This window comes from Falco biarmicus, chromosome 11 (genome assembly GCF_023638135.1).
Source record: "Falco biarmicus isolate bFalBia1 chromosome 11, bFalBia1.pri, whole genome shotgun sequence".
Classification (NCBI taxonomy): Eukaryota; Metazoa; Chordata; class Aves; order Falconiformes; family Falconidae; genus Falco; species Falco biarmicus.
The window spans coordinates 23,519,683-23,546,540 of NC_079298.1; the positions used below are offsets into that span (position 1 = coordinate 23,519,683).

The following is a 26,858-nucleotide window of genomic DNA, read 5'->3' on the forward strand; positions in this document are numbered from 1 at the left end:
AGCAACAGCTGAAGTTACCAGAGAGATGGAGGTAAACTTCTGTTTTAACTGAAGGAGACCTTGTTCATTTGCAGGAAAACTTGTGTGAAAAATCATGCTCAGTCTGCTTGCAGGGTTGATGTTTTATAGCCTGGTCTCTACCTGGATGAATCCACTCTCTCATTTTTAAATTCCACATTTAAACTAAAGTATGACTAATTTTTAGCTCTGCACATTTGCCATCATTATCTTTTGCTAATTCCATGACTGGGGAACAAAATATTCTGAAATACAGAGGAGGGGAAAGGTAAAACCATCCAAAAGTGTGTAAAAGAAATTAGACTGTACTCTGCATAGAACTGTGAGGGTTGCCTTCTGAGACAGGATTCCTCAATTTAGGGGCAGCTGCACAGTAAAACTTGCAGTTATCTCTTTCCATAACCAAGCCTGGTCCTTAACAATTGTATCATGAACAAGTAGGGTATACAAGATTCCAAAGATAATTTCGGGCACAAGTCTGTACGTGATTTTAAATTAACACACTAACTTTATCTCGAAAGGCAAAGAAAAATACTCTAATATCATAAATTATGCACCATAATCACTACATACTTCCAGCTCTAGTTATCATTTAATGTACGCAGCTCATCCTGGCAGGAGTCCAGTACATCCTCTGTAACAGTTTCTGCTGGAGCCAGTGGTTCAATGGAGAAAAAGGAAAAAACAAGCCCACAGAATTTAGCAAATAGAATTAGACACTCTTCATTGCTAGCAGGTAATTGTTCAACAAAGCTAGAAAAGGAGCTGATTATTTTCTTAGATTACTTTGAAAATTTAAAATATTAAAAATATTTGAAGTCTAGTTCATAATACTCATCATCTCCTAGCTCTTCTGTACCCTGGTGTAGCCCTCAGCATTAACAATCCACAGAGCTGCAGGAAACATGGGTACTGCACACTTCCATTCAACACCAAGACATGCATGTTACATTCATGTTTTCACACACATCCTTTCTCTGAAAAATGTGCTTTCTTTTATAGCTTGTTTATGAGGATTCAGTGAAGACAGAAAACTCAAGAAAGAGCAAAACTTAAAGTCTAGTGACAAAAAGTAATCAGCTAGAAAGACACAAAGCATTCATAGAGTCCTATGATACCGCCATGAATGACACCATCACCAAGCCAGTGAGGACAGACCTCACAGGAATTTCTTATACTGATTTGTGTCACAAAGTCACATTTTTCATGTCTGCTGCAGGACAGATGCCTCTGCACTTTGAGAAGCCCCCCCTTCTGCAGAACACTGCCTCTACACTATCCCTTCTGGTTACAGGGCTAAGCCCACAGCAGGACTAAAAAGACAACCTTTGTTGAAGGTATTAGGCCTGCTCATACTGAAGTTAGTAACTGTGTTTCTCCAAACAACTGGATTCCTACAAAACAGTCATTGCAGGAATCATCCATTTCCATTCATCACTATTCAGATACGTTGATAGGTGGAAAGTATCTCTGTCCTTGGAGATACTCAAAACTTCACTGAAAAGGCTGAGAGGACCCTGACCTGAAGTTGGAGTCAGCCCTGCTCTCAACACATTTGTGGATTACAGGACTGCTAGGAGTCCCCTCAAACCTACATTTTTCTATAACTCTGTGAATTACTTCTAATTTACTTCAACCCATATATTTGCAGTCTTTAGTCTTAATGATTACAGTCTATTCTAATGGTGATTCACTGCAATTATTGTAATTCACTTGATTGTAATTCATATCTAAAAATAAAATCATATTTTCTCTAAATTGGTGAATTGGTATGAAGTGAAACTGCCCATCCACTTCACTACACTGGTAGCAACAAAGATATCTCTTAATTTTCCCTTTTCTAAAGGGACAGTCCTACACACACACACACATATATAAGTGTATGTATATCCTCCAGTAAGGTGCTACATAAAACATGTTAGAGGATTGGTCCTTAAAAAAATAACCTATGGGGCTACTCCTTTGACTTAGTCATCATTTCTCATCACAATTACCTTCCAGGCAAAAAGCATACTGTCAAGCATTAGCAGGAGACTCAGGAAGGCAGCAAGGAAGGAAATAGTTGAAAAGTCACTTCTGAGAGACATAGCAACAGCATTTTCTGCTTTGAGAAGTGAATCCTGAACTGCAAGGAGCAGCTGGAAAGGTAAAGAGCCAGAGTAAAAATAAAATAATAAATAAACCAGCTTTTAAAGATCCTTTGTGTTAACTTGCGATTGTTGGTACCATCAATTACTAATAACGAAAGCTTTAAATCTCTTTACTAAATAGAACTTACTTGAGATTGCTTCTCATTTAAAAATACTCTGTATTTAATAAATTTTTAGACTAAATGGTAAGAAATTTATTAGCTTAGAATATGAATATCACTGATATAATAAGGGACACTGTCAAATTATTATGTAATAAAATAGATGCTTGTTTCGTTAATATGCAACTCTACTTTGATCATTCCTTTTGGAAATCCTTACTCATTCAATGCCTTATTCATCCAGCTAGCCAGCTTAACTCCAGACAACCAACTGTACCAAAAGAAAGAAGCGGCAAGTGAACATGTGGGAAAAAATGATAAAAGAAGGAAAAGTAGGGAGAGAGATTTGTGCAAGGGTGCTTTTACAAAGTTGGCAAGAACATCAGAAGCTAAAACTACAGGTTTCTTGTGGGAAAATGCAGTAAGTGGGGGATTCTGTAGGCTCCTGTCAGAGCAAAAGGATTAAAAGGTAGCAGCTCCACAGCTCAGGCAGGCAGCTAGTACGCTGGCATGACAGCAGGACAATAGGAAGAGCCTGATTATGCACAGGCAGCCTGGCTCTATGTGGGCCTGGCAGGTGGTAGAGGGTTAAGGCGGCCATACCACTGGAACAGAATCAAGGAATATAAAATATCCTAAGGATTCATTTCAGGAGAGGATTAATTGATACCTGCTAGAACTGAGATCAGTATGTCTTTTCTCTTATGACTACCTAGTGACTTTAGTCCTATGGCCTTAAAGCGTTGTGCAGTTTTTATACTTTTCATAGTGCCAGAAACTGTTGTTCTTTGGAACATATAAGGCTCGTTTACTTTGAACTGACTGCTGTGTGGTAAAGCTGTAAATATGAAGTACAACTGCCTCAGGAATAGGAAGACATTATAATATTATTAGTGTTTGCTCTTTCCTCCCCATAAGAATTCTGTTGATTTAGAGAAATTAAAATCAGTAGGAGATCTGAGTACAGAACATAAGGGCTGCAGAATCAGATTCTCACTAAGCCAGCACAAAAATTAACCTTTGGGAAATGGAGTGGGCAGTTGCTAAAAAGATACAACCATCCTAACACACATAATTTTTATGGCATTAACCTTTTCTTCATAGAGCAATGCCAATATCCAGCATGCTGAATACTGCTTCCACAGTAACTAGGACAGTATCCAAATTGGATTTAAGCAAATTATTTAGCTTATTAGGCATCCTAATGTCCAGTGTTTAATTCCATTAGAAATATTTAAAATTTCAGTTAGGGGGGAAAAAAAAGTCATCCCACAGAAATGGGAAGAATATCAGATTTATCCCAGCTGACTTTGGCATTAGATACACAGCCAAAGATAACAATAAATTTAGGAAAACCATGTATGGTGTATTATGTATGACTCTAAAAAACTACTATCATCCACACAGGTTTTAATCATGCATTCTCTACTTAGTATCTCAACTGTCTTACAATAACGTTGTAACTAGCAGCTCCAGAAACAAGGGTAATGAAAATGGGGATGCAGAGCAGCTTTTGTTGTGTAATCTTCCCCATGTCTTATAATCTTCCCCAAAGATAGAAAAAAATCTTGGAAGGAGAGATTTTCATTGCTGTTGATACACAGCAACTGTATCTTACTAGTTTCAAGTAATGAATAGATACTTCTACATAATCTTTTAATATCAGTTTTCAAGAAAAACATCACCAGTGGGGGTGTTTTAAAGAAATACAGAGTAACAAGACTTATAAACCCATCAGATAGTTTTGCTATACAAGTTCTTAGAAAAGACTTCCACTGTCTAAAAATATCCCAGAGAGAAAGGAAAGTTTAACTCCTTGTTCATATCCAATAGGTACAGAACTTACAATGCCCTTCCTTCTAGGATAGCCAGCAGGAGGGGTAAACCACAACACATTCACTGGATGCCAGGTATGTTTTTTCTCCCTGCATTTCTCCTGAGCAGGGCTGGGAAAGTCATTGTATCAGGGAGAAGAGCAAAAATTCTGGAAACCTCTTCACCTTCAAGACAATTACAGAAAAAAAATCTTTAATGAATTAGTTTCCCTCAGACTAGAGCTTCCTTGGATACTGCTGTCCTTGGCATCTTCTCTTCCTGCCTTCTTGTGCTTTGATCTATTTCTTAAAATGGGCATTATGAAAAGCAGGAGAAACAGTACCTGCTTCATGTTACTGGCTACTACAATCACATTCAGTACCAGCAGGTGAAGATGAACAAGGAGGAGAAGGTGGCTCATTTCTGCAATGCCTGGGGTGAATGACACAACCCTTACTTACTTGCATCTGATTCTCTATTATGCAAGTCCTTAAACAATTATCTGCTACAGTGAAATTGCTTACTAGGGTGTTACTGGTTTATGAAAGCTACACTCAGAAATTGCTTGGGAAGATTACATTACAAATAAAGAACATTTATTGAATTACTATGCTTTATCCATTTCAAAGAAGAAGCAGCTTGCCAATGCTTGCCTTGTCAGTGGAAGACATTAAAAAGTTTCATTAGCACAATTAGGGCTTTTCATCAACGTCAGTTCTTTCTCCCCTAGTTGCATTGCTCTCAGTGAATGATTAGTGTTGAAATCCTCTTCTCTCTGAATGCTTATCATCCTGTTATATATGGTTGGAAGTTTAATTTTTCAGGGCATTGTCAAATAAAGTGTGTTGCTATTCTTGAAAGTAAAATACTACACAGATAGCCAGAGCCCCCTGGGGACTGTATCTAACAGTGGACTATTCCTGTCTAGCAATGATGGAACAGATATCTATTGTGGCACATATATTTTTCATTTTAAAGAGTTACTGAAATGAATTACAGAAATTGGCAACTGAAAAGAACTGTGAATTACTTTCATGTAAGGTAATTTCTGTCCAAAAGCTATTTAAATGAAGAGTGTAGTAAATATAGGCTAATCAATACGTGGCAATAACATTCACAAGGGTTAGATTCTAAGCAGGTAAACTTATTTTCACAAAGGAAGGGAAGACTCTATTGGAATGGGAAACTCACACACAGTTTCTAGAGATGTATTTCCCTCCACACTCTTTGTCAAATCATTGATACATCAAATTCAGCAAGATTTTAAAAGGACCAATTTTTTTTTTTTTTTTCTGTTTTTGGAATGGGGTTAAAGGACAGCCAGTCATGACAATTACTCTTTAAGATGATCTCTATAACATCTGGACAAATATAATGACAAATACTGTCCAAGCAATTCACTTCCTAGTTCAAAGCTTGTGATTTTCCCTAAAGCAACTTCTTTGTGCCAGCTGTTATGATTGTATCTGAAGCCATAAACTAGGAGCGGTTAATGGGATGCAAGATTAGGAAAAAAAAATCATGTCCCCAGTTCAGATGCTCCAAGAAATATGTAGGATAGACAAAAATATTTTCCCCTAAGTCAAAATTATTTAAAGGGCTACTTGTAATTGAAGGAACAGCTTTCTACCAAGCAGCGAGCCAAGGACAGCCAAAGTCGCTGAAAGCTATGAAGTGGGGTTTTCAGTTACAATTTATTTATTTACTTTTTAATTGTTTTAAAACAGTTTTCATTTTCTTACAACATAATTTAAAAGTTTAATATATTTTAAAATTATTTTTTGTTTTTATTATTATGATAGAACTGCCTTTCATAATCTTGATACTTTTTGTAATTCCTTTCAGGACCTTCATTTTGCATTCAAGTGGCTATGCAGAGCCTGAAGAGCTAAATCATGGAGAAGACATCAAAATACATAACAGTATTATTAGAAACAAATCTGCATGACATTTTAATATTGTATTTCCCTGCTCATGTACTGTTTCATGTCACATTGAAAAGAAGAGTTATCAGGCATCTTACTCCATACCTAAAGGGGATTACAAGTCTTGGAATGGGAATAAATATACAAGTAAATGAAGAGCAACAAATATACTTGTTAGAAATAGAAACAACATTCTATTAATCTAAGTGCAGACTCCAGTATACATATCTAGTGTTTCACTTCAGTGCAATATCTTTAAGGTCCATTGAAAAACAAAAATACTAGATTTAAAGAAAAAATATATTTTGAGAGTTATAAATTACAATAGTGATTAATAAGTTGAGATTTTGAAGACTGCCTATTTGGATGGGAGATGTGAAATGCTTTTTATTTACTTCCTTGTTGGCTTTCTGGTGTCAGCACAAATTTACAAAACTGCAGTTCAGCCATTCATATGCAACTAGTTTCTGCTTATGCTAAATATCTTACTGGCCAGGTTTTAAGACTGTCAACAAGATACTTGAAAAAGAGGAAAAAAACTGGTAGCCCGAGAAAATTACACAAGAGAAAGATTATAAATAATGTCCTTCGTTGGCAGAAAAGAAATCCTTGGAACCCAAAGGGTAAAGGAGAAACTAAGATTGACCTCCTGTTGAATCAGCTGTAAATTGGCTGAGCCATCTTGATTCTCAGCTATGAGAAAGCTCAAAATTCAATGGAGAATAAATTGCATAGAGAGCTCTGCAGAGTGCATATCCAAGGCAGAGATAAATGTCAACTAGGATCTCCTGAGAAGCATGAAAAAAACCACCGCTGTATTGCTACAAAAAGTATCCCCAACAAAAGCTAAATTAGGACGAAGCCTATCAGTGTTAAGCACGGTTGAGAGCTCTAGTCTAAGAAGTCAGAATTCCCTTGCACATTAAGGTAAATTTTTCACCAAACTTTGATAGGTAGTTGATGAATGTAAGTAATTCTGAAGTACAGAGAAGTCAATATTCTTACAGGTACTTATATTAATATATCTGCCCACTGCCAGAGTTAGGAATATTCTGGTTCCTGCATTCAAAAAGGGTAAGTTTAGTAATTCCTAAAAGTTAATACCAGGTGAAAGAATTATACCTTGTCTAGAAATTCCAGTGAGTATCTTTATATGAATGAGTGGGAAAAAAGAAAACCATAAAAGCCACATAAAATAGATTGTTTAAATAGTACCAATTAATGCTTTTAGTAGGAGAATGCCTAAGCATAACATTGCAAAAGTGTGCAAGATTAGAAAGTTTGCACCTGGTGATACTAAGTAGTTACAAGATTAGTACAGTTACATTTAGGGTAGTTAAGACTGAGTCCAGCCGGCATTTTTGATAGCTAACTGCCATGTCTAAAATATCTCCATTAAAGAGCGATAGCTAAGGTTACCTCACAGCTGTTACTTGTAAGCATACATGCTAGAAAAAGATACTTCACTAAATGAGTGAAAATATCTCAGGGCTTGCAGAAATAACTCAGCTTTTGCATAAGAATGGACAAGGTAGAAAAAACTTAGGTCAAAGGAAAATTGAACAGTATTCTTGGACAATAATTGGCCTTTAGAATCTAAATTTATGGTCTGCTATGATAGCTGCATGAGTTGGTACTTCTGGAGAAACTAACTTCTGATATTGAATGGCTTTGAGAAGATTAATCTCAAAATCTGATGCTTACATTAACTTCTTTAATGGAAAACGTACTAGCAGGAAAACAATAAATAAACAAGTGCAGCAACATACTGTAAGAATTCAATGTCTGATATGGAAAATAAAGTATTTAAAAGACTGCATAAATGATGCCTTGAACCAGCAGAAGCTCTTGGCAGCAATAGCATATAACAAATGTTTGCATTGATCAGGTTCTGCCATGTAGATTCAGTTTTTGGGCTTTCAACCTCTTACAGAATTTGAATTTTTTCCTCTAGCTTAGGTAGTCAGATACAAACTCCTAGTTCCATCCACTCAGATCAACAGATAAAAAGAGATTAATCTTTTTGAATCAGACTAATGAAAGTATCTGGAACAGATGACAGAATATCCAGGTGCATCTTTTCTATCTGTGAATTGAAGAGAAGAGAGGTTTTTGGAAAGGTTAACAGTAGTATCTTACAAGCCTGCTCTGTAAAGAAAAGCTGACATTTTGAAAAGTATAGAGTTTATTATCACCAGAAGAATGAAGTCTACAGACACCCTGGTTTTCTTACCACTGAAAGTTTCTGTACATCTTATCTGTTTAGATAATTTCTCTCCCAAGGTTAGAAACAAGTTAGGAAACAAATTCCACTAAATATTGCTAGAAAGGCCAAGAGCACAGAAGCTGGATCTACTAAATAAATAAATAATCTCCTGATGTAACATCATTGCTTAGCAGAGTTGAGCCTATGCTTGGGAGCAAAAGAAGTGCAGAAAACCTTCTTCTGCCTTGTTGCAAGACAGAAACTAATCTTAGAATTTCCCTAATGTAAATCATTCTCATCTCCACCTTTTCTTTTGCTCCTAACCTGCAGGCTACTCATGAAAAAGTCATATTTTTCTAACAAAAAGTTAAATAGAACCTAACACATATGTAACTATTCCCTGCTGTAAGTTCCAGCAAGCACATTCACACCTGCCAGGGCTAAGGTATTTACTGACCTTCATGTGGCTTTAGCTGTGCTGCCCCACACTGTGCTGCCCCTGTTTACCTCCCAGCCAGGAGTGCTGGGCCAAGCCCTGGCTGAGAGCTAAGCCCCTGCTTCCCAGCTGCTGTAGAGCTCAGGAGAAAGTGCTGCCAGGAAATCAGTGCCATGGAGAGCAACGGCATCTCAGACACACCTCTCTGAGAAGCAAGCTAGGAGTTGTGTACAGTCCTGTGTCATACCCTGTATCCCACTTAAATCTTTTCAAAGTCCCTAATACGCAAGTCAATAAAGGCTGACAGATTCCCAGGAAAGCAGATTTTTTCTGTGTCCCATGCAAAAGAAACTCTTGAAATACAGGCTGGCAAAGCCACACACAGCCACTTACTACTGTGCCTCTGCAAATAAACAGTTTCTCTGACAGATAGCCCAGTCTTATAAACTTTGCAGACACATCAGGTCTCTACAGGCAATCACCACCAAATGAGAGTCACCACTACTGCCACTGGCATCTCATGGCTTCTATTCCCTTTTATCAGTATAGAGGGCTTGATTTTGTGGCTGTATGGCTGCAGATACTTGAACCCTTACCTGATACCTTCTTTTGCTCTCCAGCTGCAACTTAAGTGCACGTGCAATTGTTCCTTTATCACATCTTTTATGTATGTGAATGGACTAATTTCTTCTGCTAGAGAGCTGAGGAACATACAAGGAATTTTTTAAAGGAAAGCTAAGAAAGCTCACAGACCTTTTCATCACCCAAACACCTAAACCCAGGTGCTCAAATATTGCATACTTCTCTTACCCAGTTGCTTTAAAAAAAGAATTACAGCTGTTACAACATTTGGATCACTTTTTGATCCTGGAGAACAATGATAAAAAACCAAATTATTTTAGAATACAGTACTGCTGCAACCTGTCTGTTGACTTCTATCTGTGTGTGTTATCAAATGTGGGTGTAGAATTGTTATTCAGATTTTACAAATAATGAGCCAGAAGTTGAATAAGGCTAAGCAATTCCCCCCAACATTTAGGAATAGAAATCATGTCTCCTGATCCCCATCTACAGCTCTAGCTGCTCTGTACCATCTCCCTAACGACTTCTATGACATAAACTTACATAACAGTATCATGAAATCATCAGTTTTGGATCCCCTAATGCCATTAGATTTGATGATACATCTTGATGCTGTCTCAGTATGACATAGCACAAGCAAGAAAAGCCAGTGGATCTGCAGTGATTTCTGTCACAGTGGATCACAAACATTACTTGCAAACAGTGAACATAAATTGCCAAGTTACAAAATGAGCTGAAATGATGTGACAGAAATAATGCCAGACAATGAAGCAATTTTCTATCCACATGGAAGCAAATTCCAAAATGCGCTGATAAAAAAACACTGTAATTTAAAATGCAAAGAAGAAAGACCTTATGGAGGATGAAAATTTCTTCAGGAAAGGTCACTTAAGTCATAATATTTACACCGTAAAAAACTTTTCTTTGGCATGTTGCTATATTGTCCCTCAATTTGTGACACTGCCCACTCTCTGTTTATCAGATGTCTCTAAATGTATCAGAAGGATCTAAGCATCCTATAGCAACCAGAACACCAGTTTCCCAGTATCAGTGTGAGGTAAGGAGGTGGATACCAAGACACAGAGTCTAGGAACTAGATCTACAGAGGGATCTTAATGGTCCTCAACTTTTACTTCTTTAGTCCAATGTTAAGCACCACTGAAACCCCTGGAACTGCTATCAAACAGGCTGAGTAAAATCCAGGTGTAACGATGCCCAATGCCTCGGACGTAAGGCCCAAGTGGTATTTTCAATATGGCACAGGAAGTCTGTGGTTGAACAGAAAATTGAATGCAAATGTCCTACTCTCCCTCAGCCTAAGCAATGTTTATCTGAAGATGTTCTACTTTGATCTGCAGTCCACAGAATCCAATGGTACCAGTGTGTATGAGTAAGTCAGGAAGTACTGTGCTCAAAATACAGTTTAATCATTTCCCTAAGGTTCCCTTATACCAAATCAGCTGGAAACCTTGCATGAACCATCAAGACTTTTCATTATAATTAGCATGCATTAAAAGAAAGGCAAAATGGTGCCTGAATTTTACACGTGATCCAAATGTTTTGGATGTAGAAATGCCTTAAGATAAATGGGAACAAAACCTCTGCCAATAGAAATGGGCACAACTACCCTAAACTGAGTTACCAATGTAAAACCTGCCATATGAAGAAGTTACTTTCTCCTTCACACCAATATTTTATTGGGTTCCACAAGATTATCATATATTTCTTACAGCATAGTTTTGTCCATTCTCTAGAAGCGAGTTTGCACCTAGCCAGAAATGGGACATTTCCACACCACAGGCCTTGCATGACTGCAACGTATTCATTTACACCTAAACGCTAGCACAAGATTTACTACAGGGATTAAGGGGCTGTACCTGCCAGCCTTACAAACTTGAATGCAATGAGCATGTCCCTCGCCACACATCCCGTTATGGTTGTGCAGCTTCTTTATCCATACCCCTCTGGATCTAACGCTGGCTAAGCTAGCTTTAGCATAATTAGGTTACTAGTGGGGATATAGCCAGAGCAGCCAGGCTCTCCAAAATCCCTGCAGCTGGCCAGTTTTGCTGAGTTCATGGTGGGGCTGAAGTAAGCCACCTTAAAGTCAGATCAAATAGAAACAAATAGATATATGCTGTGCTGCAGCTCCAACTCCACAGCAGGACAGACATAACTGGGGTAATTTCCACTATGAGCATTATCTACAAGCATCTGAATAAAGAAAAGGAATTGTTTATAGTGCCTTCAGTAAGAATAGTCTCAAAAATAAAAACAAAAGAAACACAAACTGGTATAGATGGTGCTTAAGTTACTCAATATGCATTATTCCACAATGTCTAGGTTCCTCAACAACCCTGAACAACTAAAGTAACTTTCTGTTCCACTGTTTCCTATCTTTAAAATGAAAATAATTATATTTACCCTCAAATGTAAGGTGGTTTAAGAGTGATAAACAAAAAGAATTCTAGACTGATGGAGTTTTACTATCAAGATTTAACTTCCAATATCTATATGGGTCCAGCTCAGAGGTACTTCACTCTCCTGGATTCTGGCACTTCGGAACATCACAGTCACTTAAAATGAAATTGCAGGCATAGGGATCCCCCTTCATTCCCTCTAATGAAAGAACTGGGGAAAAAGAACTGACAGCATGGGGGCAGAAATTTTTTATTCACAGCTGCCATAAGTGATTGCCAGCTAGCAGATAGCAGTCCATGCTGAGATAAACATAAATATGCTGGTAAAATATAAAACTGCTGCTGCTGCGAGCGTTTTCTTAAAAAACACACCCAAGAAAGTAGAAAGTATCTACAGTGTCTTCTTACCTCAACTAATTTGAAGCATGGCAACGTCATGTAGCTTCTCTGAGACTGACATCTGCTGTTTGAAATCATGTTCACCTGTGAAAGAAACAGAGTAGTGTGTCCATCTGTAAGAGGATAGCATTGTTTAGAATACTGTGCCCACAGCAAGCCGTGAAAGTCCTGCTTAAAACACAGGTTTGTACCAAAATAAGGAATGGTGAGAATTACAACAGGGAAGAGGACTGTTCATGTGTGCTCCTTTATTCCAGTATGAAAGAGCTTCAAGTTAATTTAGACTTCACTATTTTGTTAAATGGATTCCAGCCATTTTTGTTCCAACTAATGGTATCTATACGAAGACTTGTGTTAGGTTTTATTGCCTATTGTGTATAATTGTGTATATTGTGTATAATTGTTTTAATTATATCCCTGCATACTTCAACAAAACAAATCCTTTATCGCTTTTCAGCAGAGCTTTTCTAATTCTATGGACTTCAAATAAATTTTAGCATGTTCTTGGAGTTAATACTGGAAGGCTTTGCTGAAAGGGCATTAGTCAAAGGCTTAATAGTTTTCAAAACTAAAATTTTAATCTACCAGGCTTCTACAGAACAGAGGACTAGAAGGAACTACCAAGCTTGTTGTCTTGCAATCACAGTACAGTAGATTTCTGGTTCTGAAGGATCCACAGAATATTTATTCTCAACACCACAGCTACAAAAACTTTCCTAGTACCTTACAACAGATCTGTTGTTACAAATAAAACGAATCAAAAAGCAATAACCACCTGGAAGACAAACCTACACTACTAATCCCTACCATAGCAAAAGAAGAGCAGAAACCAATGCACTGGTGGAAGTGATGAACCTAGGAATCAGCCCATGACTGGAACAGTGAATTGACGAAAGTCTCTAGAGGAGCTAGCATCTTCAAGAATCAGAAAATTCTAAATGCTGGGCAGGCCCTCTAGATTATTCTCTTCTTTCTTAAAACAAACAAACATCCACTAACCACTATTATGTTGATTATTTAAGATTTTAAACTCTAGTTTTAAAAGCTTCTCTCCTGTCTCTTCCTAAAATATACCGAAACAATTAATCCTTCAGCCCTTTTCTGTGTTTCTCAACTGTGCCCCTTACTGTTCTTCATTTCTGTCTCACCATTTACTCCTCTTTTTATTGTTCTTTCCTTCCAGTCTCCTTGTGTTCCCCCTCCAGCTTCTCTTTATCCTTTTCACATACTCCTTTTTCCTCATTCAGCTTTTCTCATGTAGCACATCTTCCAGTATCTTGCATCTCCTTTGCTCTCTTTCATGGCCTCCCAAACCCATCTTTGATTCCCTTTCTTCCTCTGATGATTTAGCAAGCTGTAGCTGACTCCTTCCCCCTGCCGTGCCCTGCCTGTGCCTGTACATGTTTCATACAGGGCTTGGGGCTGAACAGTCCAGGAAGCAGCACACTAAAGAGAAGAGAAAGCAGATGCTTCCAAGCAATATCGGAAAAACATATTATGCTATGTGTGCGTGCAGCCTGGCTCCCAGCAATGCACTGAGCATCTTTGATGCTCTCTTCCCCTCGTGGAGGTGGCTGAGGGAGTCTGACACTGTGCCTTCCTACCCTTCTGAGTCGGTTAGTAGAAATGTGGAAACAGAGCTGTTGCTCTGTTCAGTGAGACTTGTGCATGCACCAGCTGGGGTCTCCCTGGGAGCTATGAGCTTTTCAGCTGGCACCCTGTCCCTCTGGGCATTTTTAGCCCAGTCTTTGGTGCTATCAAACACAGCAGTGGTTATCTGCATTCAGCTTGCGTTTATCAGAAGCAACGAACAAGAAAATGTTTCATAAGCAAGCAGTATGGCATATGTTCTTGAAATCTCTCTCAGATTGTTAAAGGCTGAACTTATTTACCAAGCAAATAGAAAATGGTGGCTCTGCTGTTGATCAGTTTACTTGTTTGCATCCGGGGCCAAACTCTGCTGTTCATACTCCATTCAAACCCTCACTCGGGCAAGAGTCCCAGAGACTTCTTTACGCTCTGTTATACAGTTACATAATATAACCATTAATATTGCATATGGAGATGTGCATGCACAGCTACTGCACATTGGGACTACAGGCTCAGCTCATCAAAGAGACACTAACATAGCAGTTATTTATTATTTATTGGCTGCTAACAGCACATTGAAGAAAAGAGAACAAGCTCTGCGCATTAAGGACCAATATGTGGCTGCTCTTCAGCTGTTACCTCATGAACAAAAAGGACCTAAGATTCATCTGCTTCATCATAGCATCAAAGGAGAGACATGTTCTTGTTAATGTCACACAAGTATTGCAGATGGGTGTCTGCCAGTGCCTAAGGCTCTCAGTGCACCAAAATGGGGATGAACTGTAGAGCCTGAGGTGTGTCCCAGAATTTTCTTTTCCCTAACATGGAGGTGGACACAGGTTGGAGCCTGGAACACCCTTTACACAGGGTAAAAATATACCATATGTGAAATTGCCTTTCCAGAGGTTGCTGCTATGAGTTTAGAGGAGGATCAGTCAGTCTGAGTGAGGCACCAAGAAGTCATCTGTGAGGGCATGGCTGAAATGCTACAAGCAATCCTATAAATAGCTCTTGGGAAAGAATTAGTTGTTTCAGTCATATGAAGTCTTTTTATGTAACTAGTTACTAGGCAGCCTATGAAACAGTTTCTCTGGCAGTAGCCCACTGTATGCATTAGGCAGCCTGCCTCCCTCCAGCTGCTGTTCTGGGGGTATGCCTAACAGCAGCCTACAGGATCACTTTCCAGACAAGCCTATCCCTGCCACTTGTCATCGCCAATCCGCCTCACTGCTAGACTAGGGAGTTATGTTCACATCTGTGCTTTTGTTAGAAATACTGCAGGCACACACCTCCAGGAGGAGCTCTGGACAGCAGCGTTTGACTGAGCAGCAGGGGTCCACTGCAGCTCTGAATGACGGCCGGCTATGAGCCACAGGTGAATGTCACACTTGGCAGCCATAGGCTGAACATCCTCAACACACACAGTTGTTACACACATGCTCTCAGTGCTTCTGATCCCATTTGGATCAAAATTCATTCCATTTATAACAAGCCTCGGCACCTCTCCTCAATATGAAAGAATTGTATTCATGTTTCTAGGGTGATTTATTTTTTTTAACTTTTAACTACGAGACCATGGCCAAAACAGCAGAATGATTTTACAAAAAGCAGTCACTGCCCGGGATTTTGCCTGGAAATAAATTCTATATGTGATTTCTAGGCATGCCTACTGGCTCAGGTACTTCAGGTTCACAGGGAAACCACCTCTTTTGAATCTGACATGAGCAATGGGCTCTGGTAACTCTAAACGACTTTTAATGTAACTAAGATGCCTAGAGTTTAAGGACTTTCAACATTACTCAGAAATAGAAGAGGAAGCACTTGGGCTCACAGCTTGAATATGACCTTAAGTGTTTTATTTATACCACATTTCTGCCAGAGCCACAAAATGAACTTAAATGCCCTTAGTTCTGAAAGGGAGTCCCCTAATCTTCTCACTGCTTTACTACTTGTATTATCCATAGCTTCCATTTGTATGACTGTCTTCTGGCATGCCCCTTTTTTGGTGAAAGCCAGTGTGAAGGCAATTTGAGAGCCTGGTGCTGCTCATCTTCCATAGCTTGTTATACAAGTGCCGAGCAGATCTAAGACACTACTGTATCATTACAAGATGTCTGTTCCATCACAGGTTTCCCTGTAACTTAGGATTCAGCTAGAAATACAAATGGCATATTCTATTTAATTTGTCTCTTTCCATTTATGGGTGAAGTTCACCTACACCAAGGAAAAAGTGCTTATCAATAATTCAGGAGGTGTAAAGATACACTCTGAACTAAAAAAAAAAAAAAAATTACTAAAATGCAAATAAAGCTCACTAGAACTATCTGTAGCACTTATACTCCACAGCGTGGTAAAACTGTAGTGACTTGCCAGGAGGTAAACAGAGAATGTGTCTGGGGAATGTTGGATTTGTCAAGAAAACAGGAAAATAAGTTCACTGTGCTAAGAAGAAAGCAAATCTTCATGATAGGAAACCATTTTTATGTGCCAAATCTGTATAGTCTTCCTAAAGGTAATGGAAAATGGAGAAGATGACGACATTTTAATGAAGAAAAAGAGCAAGAAAACAATGAAGATACTTTCCTCTGAGATACTGACATTTATTTTTATCATTTGTATTATTTATATCTACCTACTTATCATCAGTGTCTACTTGTAAGGAGGGTGAGTATGCCTCATGAATGTAAAGCATGAGAACTTAGAGTTTGTGGGCTAAAGGATATTTATATACAGCTTGATCAATTTTGCAGGATGAACTGGCTGGGCGGTCTCTGGAAGGTTCAGATTCTCTGCCTAGGTTGATAATCAACATACTGAAACACACAAATTGGTTTGGGCATGGCTGCAGCTGCCTGGGGAAGCCTTCAAGACAGTTCAAAATTCCCACCTAGATAGTTCCTGTACCAACTAGTCACTTAGCTGTGAAGGTGGCTAAGAATTCAGTCAACCACTTTGTCTCAAGCTAGTCCATTGCTTCAAATTGTCTACTATTGTGTCTCTGCAGATGGCCAGGCTGAGAGTTCCTGCACCAGCCAGTGTATTTGCCTTGATGAGCACAAAGGCACAGTCCTGATATCCAGCTACACAAGAATTACAGTTACAGTGAAAACTTGAAGAGTTTCATACTTACGACATAACTCTTTCATATCTCATACCAAATTTCGTAACTCTTGTCACTGCTGAATTTAGTTGGAGTGAAAAAAACACTTTTTAAAGTTAATTTTTACAGTAGTCGATACTCTACTCATAGAAAATACAGTCGGTGAAGATCTCTCTTTTTATTTTTGCCTATGGTCCAGCTACCTCTCTGTTTCATGCATATGTACAGAGACATCTGCTTTTTCAAACTCTACTCAGGCTTTCACAGCTAATGAAGTCTCTGTTCTTATATCAGAAAGCATTCTTACATGATTAGCTTTAGCTGATAATTTAGCTTCTCTAAGGCTGAGGAAAATCATCAGAGAAAAATACTGTTGTAACCTGAACCATATTAATGGTGGAAAAACTGAAATGTATATCCAGAACAATCTTTAGAAGAACACAGTTCATTAAGTTTTCCAGAATTTCAATCTTCCTCCAAGAGGATTTCTCATACATTTTAGGGTTAGGTGCTGCAGTAATTAAAAGTTTTTTTTCCGTGATGCTGATGTTGGTGTTGATTTTGGGGTGTGAGGAGAGAGGAGAGACAAAGCAATGTGAAGCTAACCCTAACTCTACGAACAGCAAATGAGCTGTTGAATTTGAATAACTGACAGAATAAAGATAAGTCTAGTATCTGATGTAACCTGAATATCAAACCAACATACAGAATATCAAAGAACTCATCTTCAGATAGGAGTAATAAAACAGAGAATTTTGTACACTGATGTCTATACCTGTTTCAAGTAAAATGCTAGGGAGTGTGTTCTCAGCCAAATATGTGACATTTTTTCCAAATTGCTTTTCTCCTAGAAAAATGCTGTAAAATGAAAAAATAGGAATGATGATCCTTTCAGGCTCCAGATCTGCCAGAGTAAGAAAAGAAATACATGAGGAGCAGTTCTCCCCAATAGGAGAAAGAATATATATCTTATGTACATAACAGGAAAAAGAAACAGAAGTAACATAGCTCATACTGATGGTAAAGATGGGAGGGGGAGAAATTACTGTTTAAGTTAACCTGGACACAGATCATACAGATCAAAGTCAATATATTCATGTATATTCAAAAGCAAGGTGTGAAGCCAATGAAATCTAAACTGTGCAATAATAGTTTGTTATCACCTGAGAGACACATGAGAGAAGAACAATTGCATATCACCCTGATGAGAGCAGGAAAAGGCACTCTTGGCTGCTTTTGCTACGTGAAAATTCATGAGTGCCACTAACTGGTGAACCTTAGTAATGAACTCAGATGCTTTTTCCCCTCTGAAGCCCAGCACAGTTACTCGCTTTCCACTTCCTCCAAATAACCTTCCATCTCACAAGTGTATTAATCCACAGCCAACAAGGTCCCTGTAGCATCTGCCGGGTCATCAGTGATTGCCAACGGACAGCAACATCTATGTCAAGAGTAAATGAAATGTGGAGAGGAATGTCATCAGCAGATTGGAGGCAGTGCAACATACAGCAACACAATATTTTCCCCAGTGATTTCCACATATGTTGCACAAATGTCTCTTGTTTCTTCATTCTTTGCTGGCCTTCTGATGGGTGTACATTTGTGATGATATTGAGAACTAAATTGTGCTTTCCTGTCTTGAAATTAAATAAGATGATTTTTTTTAAATCTGGAAAGCAGTTGAAACAGTATTGAGATACAATCTTATTACCATGAAAGATGAAAGCTAGGAACTAGAGAAACTATATCCCTCTCTTCCTTAGATTACTCATTATCTGAAGATTAACACTAGGAGGACCTGGAAGCCTGTCAGACACCAAATCAAAAGCTTCCACTGGAGTTCAAATAGTAAAAAGTGTTATCAGCAAGAAGAGGATTCACTGGATTATGTTTGTAGCGACAGGATTAAGTTTTGCCCAACAAGCTGCATTATCAGAAATAACAAGGTCATTTTTACATTAAGAAGATGAGGGAAGAATGCACTTGTTTTGCAAGCAGACAAATTAATATGGGATTAACCAATAAAAGAATTTCATAAAATTACTTCATTTGTGAAGTCAAGGCAAATCTTAATCCTATAGCTTTGTACTTAAACAAAGATCCCACTGAAGTGAAGGAGCAAAATCCTGGTGCTGACACAAAATCCCATCCAACACATATGTGACAACAGTCCTCTACTGTAATAACACAAAACCCTTGCCACTCAGAAGGTACCTACAAAGACACCTTCCCACAGTCAGGCAGCCGGTTGTGGGAATCTCTGCAGAGAAAGAATAATTCCCCCTATAGATCTTGGGATAGCTCATTGTCTTCATTTTTATCTCTGTTTTAGAATTAAAATATTTAAATATGTGGAATGCTTTAAACAGCTAGTCTTAGTCGGCAGCTTGCTCTGCAGTCAGGAATGGATTTACAGGCAAGGCAAAATCAGCTGCAGCTCTGTGTATTACCAATGGCTAGTGAGGTATGAATGACACAGGCCATGCAATGGAGTAGTAATATCAGGTCTGGTTTAAATCCAGTGTAACAAGTCTTGAATCTTGAAAGTTCTGAACAAATAATTCACAAATAAAACATATTTATGTGATTTAAAACTTTTTTTTTTTCTTTTAGCTGCACACTGATGACACTAGAATTACTGCTTCTGAGAGCCTCTTAGGGTCAAGCTTGGTAGTGCTTGGAGGTGGTGGGTAAGTCAGGCTTGCCTGATGCATCCATGACTGCACCTTTTATCTCACAGTTCATTGCCTCAGTCAATGCTCAGTTGAGTATTTAAGGTCCCTGAAGTACTTTATGGCCAGCCACACCTTCTCTACTCACTTTGCAGCGTGCCATATAGGATCTACATGAGCATTTGTGCATTGCTTGCTTCAGCTCTGGGGCTGATCAGTCACAGTCACTATCACAGTAAAGATCTTAAAGAAAAAAATAACAAAAAAATGTGACTTATTTTCACCAGGGAAATTTAAGCATAGGCTTATACATGAAGGTGTATGAGCCAATTGGCTGTGTTCTGGGCCTGCCTGAATACTAAAACACTGCCCACACTGGCCACTTAAGTATATATGCTGAATCCTACGGACTCCTCAAATAAATTTACAGATGTCAAAGTAAAAGTGAAATGGGACCTCTATGTTATATTTGCATTTTTTAGTGATAAATTATGTACTTCTTATTCAGGCAACCAGGACATCTCACAGAGGGTGGGTGCAAACTGCAGGATTTGCTATCTACTAAATAACAATATGTTCACAGGAGTATATAGCCATAGTATAACTTAAGGCCAAGTAAACATAAAATATAACCTCAGCATGTGTATATGAGGTTCATCACAACAGTTTGTGCTGTGGATCTACCCATGAAAGATTCATTTTCTAAATATGCAGCCAGTGATTCAGAAGTAGAACACTTCCATCTGGCAACAGATGGTCAGGACGCATCTTTTTTGTAGGAGAGTCTTCTGCTAAAAGAACTAATCCTCTCCATAATCTGTATAATCAGATAAACAGCTTCTTTCTAGTATCACTGACATGAGAAACCAAACCAGCACCTTATCTTACAAGATCAATCAACCCTGTATACACCTACATCCCTGCTTAAGTATTAAGCTTCCTCCTATGTATCATAGCCGCTTCTGCATTTCACTCCTAATTTTGTAGTTGATAATGTGCATGTTCTGCATGTAACACCTGTGTAGTTCTCCTAACGTGCTAGTTGGGGCTCTGAACCTACATAGCATTCAATCATACATTGTGTCAAGTTTATTAGTAGCTGCTCTTATTGACTGAAGGGTGCTTGCAGCTTCGTAGTAGTGTTTGCCAAGGGTTTGCAAAGCCATCCCTTCAAATTGAACCTACTGCATGGTTTCACATGTTTTTCATCGCTCATGCACAAGGCGGCAGTATCTGTGGGAGTAACAGATGGGTGATAACAAAGTAGGTTTATCCTATTTCCTCCCTCACCATTCCAGATATGTGTTGCCCACTGCTGACTTTCTTCTCTAAAGATTTTGGGAAGAGTATTCCAAAGCTCAGCACATCCTAACCAACCAGTGAATATTTACTCTTTGTAAAAATCCAACAGATTCTGTTTCACAATAACTGGGAAAAAAGAAAAACCAGTTACTTTCACTAAATGACTTTTTGTTCAGGAGTTGTTCACTCAGCTCTAAGAAATAGCGCTCAGACTTCTCTAGTGGAGAGTTATGAGTCATCAGATAAGAAAATTCAGCTCTCCCATTTTTATGTGATATGGTAAACAAGAAAAGCACTGCAGAATTAATTCAGTGCTTGATTTGGTCACAGAATCTGAAGTGACTGTTGCCATGGGTACATAGAATCAAGTTTTTAAAGGGGTTTTAGGACATGACAGAGGAGAAAAGAAAAGGCAGCATGGAAGATTCAAAGATTGTAAATCCCTGAAGAAAACGAGAATCTGAAACACAGAGACCCAGAAAAGAAAAGCAGTAATTCCTGCCATGAAGACAAGGCTAACAAAAACACATCCAACTGAAAGATCAAGGTGGAGAAATAAAGACAAGAAACTGGCAGACACACTAAGGGGGAAAGAGCAGCTAGCTCTGTAAGAAGAGAGGAAGGGGCAATAAAAATAAGCAGGGGCTGGACCATGAATTGCATTATACAGAAGATCATGACAGAGATCAGAAAAGGACAAAAATAATAGATAAAGAAATCACAGATGAGGGATAAGGGAAGAAGCACATATATGACATGAAAAACAGACGTGCATGGATGATTGGGGATTTTCATTAGAGCCAAAGAGTAGGTCATCAGAGCTGATGTGGAGGAAAGAAAGATATGTGGTATGGCAGGAGAAAGGATATATGTTGTCCTGAATTACAAAAGTCATCATGGGAGAACAGAAGAATCCACTAATCCTACTTCATGGTCAAAAATGTCACTGCAAAATTCCATTGAGAAGAGGATCAAAATGCTGCCAGCTGGGGAAGACTAGCTTATCTGGTCTTAAATGGAATTCTTTCAGCCCCAAGACAAGAAATATTCACAAAATACCAGGTTAAATAAACTGGAAGATGACTTGATGACTAATCTTAGAAAAAATGTTTTAGGTTGCTTGGCCACTCAGCAAAGGACTTTCTTCCAAAGGGAGGACCTTTTAAGGAAGAGACAGTAGTGAGAAACAAAAGATAAAGAAAACAGGTGAGTCAGTGACATAGCTGCCAAAAGCTGGCTTTTAAAAAAATGTGATAAAAAAAAAAAGACAGTAAGCAACACCTGAAATGTATGTGCATAAAGGAAAAAAAAACCTCTAGAAGGAAGGCATATTGCAATAGCAGTTGTGATGACAATACCAGCATCAAAAAGAACTTGCTGGCCAGGAAAGGGATATAAACCTTAATACAGTGAGATCTCATTTCACAGTAAAGATGTGACAGATTATAAAGACATAAGAAGGGCTACTGTGGGTGAAACAGAATCTAGGTAAATCACAATCAGTGTGTGAAAAGCAGTTCTATTGAGTAGTGTTGAAAGTGCGTAATCACCACAATTGGCTGGTTGGATATTGGGAAATCAGTTGCAGAAAATCACAGAACCACAGCATGGTCAGGGTTGGGAGGGACCTCTGGAGATCATCCAGTCCAACCCCCTGCTAAAGCAGGGGCACCTGGAGCAGGCTGCACAGAATTGTGTCCAGGCGGGTTTTGAATGTCTCCAGAGAAGGAGGCTCCCCAGCCTCTCTGGGCAGCCTATTCCAGGGCACTGTCACCCTCCCAGTAAAGAAATTTTTCTTCATATGCAGAAGGAACTCCCTGTGTTTCAGTTTGTGCCCCCTGCCCCTTGTCCTGGCACTTCACATCACTGAAAAGAGCCTGGCCTGACACTCACCCTTAAGGTATTTGTAGGCGTTGATAAGATCCCCTCTCAGCCTTCTCTTCCCCAGCCTAAACAGCCCCAGCTCTCTCAGCCTTTCCTCATAAGGGAGATGCTCCAGCCCCCTCATCCCCTCTGCAGCCCTCCACTGGGCACCCCCAGTAGTTCCCTGTCTCTCCTGAACTGGGGAGCCCAGCACTGGACACAGTGCTCCAGATGTGGCCTCAGCAGGGCAGAGCAGAGGAGGACAATCACCTCCCTCGACCTGCTGGCCACGCTTCTCCTAATGCACCCAGGTTCCCATCGGCTAATGTCCGTGTAAGTGTTCTTACCTGAAGGCAGTTACTAGAAAATTTAAGGTTACCTGCTCTTCAATGAAAGCTTAGCTCCAGTGTAGCTTTCAGCTTGAGTTGAGAAGCACAGTTTGGCCTTTCTTTATCTTGCTATTATGGTGTTAAGAATTGAATCGCTAAGAAAAGAAATGTACTGTTTCAGAGAGCTTTTTGGAATTTTTATATTCTTGTGGAAGCTAAAGCTGTGAAAGGGCTCCCGAAAGAGTTAAAATGCATTCACTGAAGACATGATCAGTTTTTAAACATGATGATCCAGATGAAATTTCAGATTATAAATCACTAAATTCAGGATGTCTTTTCAGGGGAAGGATCATTAAGACATACTCTCTCTTTCTTCTACTTTTTCCTTAAGCATCCTTAAATGGGCACAGACACCAGAGACAGGCTAGATGGCCCTCTGTTCTAACTCAGCATGCCTGTGCTCTGAGTTTGAGATTGAAACATGCCTTTGTAATGGAACAAGAGGGAATAAGAACATTTACATACCTCTTACTGATTGCATGATTTCTTTATCCAATGGAGCATGAATAGGAACACAGTGATCTATGACCCTTCATTCCATAACCCTTTTTCAGACAAAGAGCCAGAAGTCTTAATTTGATACTGGTAAACAACCCTTCAACTCCATACTCTTACTAGAAAAGAAGACTAGAGAGCTGGAAAGCTGTCTGGAAGTTAGTGTCTCGTCCATGGCTGCTTCCAGAACTTTACTGCATGAAATGACAGTACAATATAAAGTGACATCCTAGAATATATACCTAAATCATAAAAATGATTGAAAAATAAAGTTCATGTTCTCTGGAAAAAAGTAATGCTAACCTACTATTGAGACTGGATGTATGTCTTTGTCCGTAAAAGTACATGCTGAGAAAAGCCTCTTGTTACTTTTTGTTTATGAGAAGATGCTGCATATTTTTAATTGCTGTACAATTTACCACATGAAGCAATGTCTTTGTCCAGGAAGCTTATACTGTACATATGAAGAGTAAAGTGCTCTTGCTATCAAAACCAGGTTCTTTTGCCTACCACTACTGTCAAATAATCTAAGACAGATAAAAAGAAAGCTAAAGTATTGCCACTAGAACATTTTAATGTTATTAAAACACCTCCCTTCTTTTTGAAGAACTGTGTTTTTCCTTCACAGTCAACAGACTTTCAAGGATTTGGGTCAAACGTTTCAACTGGTTGAGACCTGTTGGAAAGCATCTTGCAAATGTCTTATGTACTATGTGAGTTCCTTTGTGATAATGAATGTTGCAGTGCCCTGTGGCTCTGCTGAAGTCTGTAAAGAAGCTGCATAATTAGTAATATTCATTAAAGTTTCAATAATACTCCAAATGTATTAGCTGCTGTCCAGGCAGATATGGAAAGGCAGTCACTGTTGTAAGTGGCCTGTAATTTAAAATCAGTAACAAATAAGGGAAGAACAAAGGTGTAGGCTCAGATTATCATATGGTCCAACTTACAAGGAAAAATATTTAGCTGACATATTTTTACAAGTATTTAGGTTAGCTAACAAAGGCTACTGTGACAATGGCAGTATTTGAAAATGTGCAGTGACCTATATTCATTTGAATGAGCCACTGAAAGCTTTAGCATAGTCTGGAAGAACAACTGCGAGGCCAAAGAGGGATGCAACCTAAAATGGATTCTGCACAATTAAGCACATAGTTCATAATTTACCACACCCTGTATAAAAAGTTTTTGACTGTGGATACAGTCACGATCCACTTTCAATTTAGCTACAGCTATGATTTATATTTCTACTAGGCTTCTGGCTAACTTCCCTCAAAAAACTGCACAAGTGGTAAACACCACATAGTAAAAAAGGGTTCAAATGAATCCCAACATCTCAGACAGTCACAAATTTCTTCTAGGTTTTTCATTTAACTAACTTTAATATACTGTCTCTTCCTGAGGCCAAGATGCTGTTGCAATAAAATCAGTACAAGAGATAGATGGAAAGACAGATTAACATCTTGCTGCATATCTTTAAAAAGAATGTATTGTGAACAGAATTTTTTCAAGGTAGGCAGCAGCAGTAATGATAGAACAGGCAGTGACTACCTGACACTGAAATCTGACACTGACATTTGAAGGATAACTTGAATTGTAATATTTGAAAGGTTCTGGAAGAGAACTTAATAGTTCTTGATAAGGACTTATTTTTACTTTTCCCAGTTCTTTCCAAACTCAAAAGAAAAGAAAAAAAGAGAGAGAAAGACTAATTACCCTCCCCCACCCCCACTCTGCCCCAGTTGAAATGAATTGGACTTTTGGCCTTAATGTGCAGGAAAACAACTCAACAGCCTGCTATTTTCTGAGCAGGTATGTGCCTTTACTTTGGGGATATCAATTTGTACACTTTTGTGCATAATTTCAAATACTTGGTGACAGAATTTCTTGAGATATAATTTATACCTTTTTAAAAATGGCCTTTGAAGCTGTTAAACTGGTGTCATCCAGGCTGACTAGTTAGTGAAGTGCTACCTGAATGTGTTCTGAACACCTGCTTGTTATTATATATGTAGTGAATTCTAAAGAGTGTTTGCAAGACAACAGAAGGAAGAATTGACCCTTGCAAGACTATTGCTCTACTGTATATCTGCTTCCATCAATTCTCAGAGGGTAGATACTCTCATCCTCTTAGACTTCTATATATGGCTTATGCAATGAGGCTCTTCGTCTTCACAGATCTCTAGCTTAGTGTTGTCAACTAAATGGACTAATGCAGGTACGTCAGACACTTTCACTCTTCACTGCAAATCTGCAAAGCTTCCTGCTATCTCCTCAGAAGCTCTGGGTCTCAGCTCCCATCCTCAAACTGCTAAACACTGGTCAAAATTGTGAAAGTTGGCTGTTAGTTTGGAGATAAGGACAGGGATAAAATGGACTTCTCTACCATCTACAGATTTTCACTGAAGGAACTAGAACTCTTCTCCAGTCAAGCTGAAGGCTATGAAAGAACTCCACAGGAATGTTCATGAATTACCAGCCTCACTACCTCCTGCTCCAAGTTCTGCAGGAGGACTGCCAACTCCAGGATAAATCTAGGTCAGCACAAGCATGTGTAGGCTCCCTTGTATAATGCCTATCTTAAACAGTTCACACCTGAAAGAAAGACTCAGCTGATGCCATGTGTTCTGAAAAAAATAATCACATGGCCCACTGAAATAAAAAATAATCACATAGCCACTCCTAAGAGGCTTTTCTAGAGATGACATCAATATAGGAGACAAAAGAAAATAGATGAGAACTATACAGGTAAAAGCCATATCAATTTGCCTGGCATATTTTGAGATTTGAAACAACGTAAGCCATGCTGCCATCTCTCTTTGAATGCCTTTACAAAGCATTCCAAAAAGTGTAACAAAAAATCATTAAATTTGCTGTCATGTAATTTAAAAATCAACAGACATCTATCCTGTAAATGATGCCAGGCTTAAAATATCAACCCTCCAGAATCACCAGATAAATGGATAGCACATAAAAATTAATACACAAGTGGATCTTTGAAATCCAGTAAAATGTAATGAATTTTTATGAGCAGGGTAGGCATAAGTTTAAGAAAAACTATAAAGTGGAGAGGAGAATGTAACAGAATCAATTAAGCCATTACTCTCTGCCTGCAGAACCCTGGCACAAAGCCTGCCTTCATTTCCAAGTGTGATGTGCATTTATGGGCACTCTTAACCTCTTTGTACTGAAAATTTGGCTATGTCTCATTCTTACTGGACAATATGGCTGGTAGGCTAGACAGAGAGCTGGTCTGCTTGATTACAGTACCCAACATCAGGAGCAATTTTTTTTTTAAATTCATGAAATCAGAAGCACCTATATGAAAATTTGTAAGTATCACCATGACAAACTATAGTCCATTACGCTCATTCCTACCTGCTGCATATCTGCAA

The 26,858-nt window shown here is 38.7% G+C and overlaps 1 protein-coding gene across 1 annotated transcript in view; it reads right to left on the reverse strand.

The window, feature by feature from the left end:
- The window catches only part of PLPPR5 (phospholipid phosphatase related 5), a 232,761-nt gene that overhangs the window by 51,578 nt on the left and 154,325 nt on the right, over positions 1 to 26,858 (reverse strand). The window contains exon 5 of the mRNA XM_056355538.1: positions 12,062 to 12,136. Within this exon, the coding sequence (XP_056211513.1) occupies positions 12,062 to 12,136 (75 nt within the window). The remainder of the gene's footprint in view (positions 1 to 12,061; positions 12,137 to 26,858) is intronic.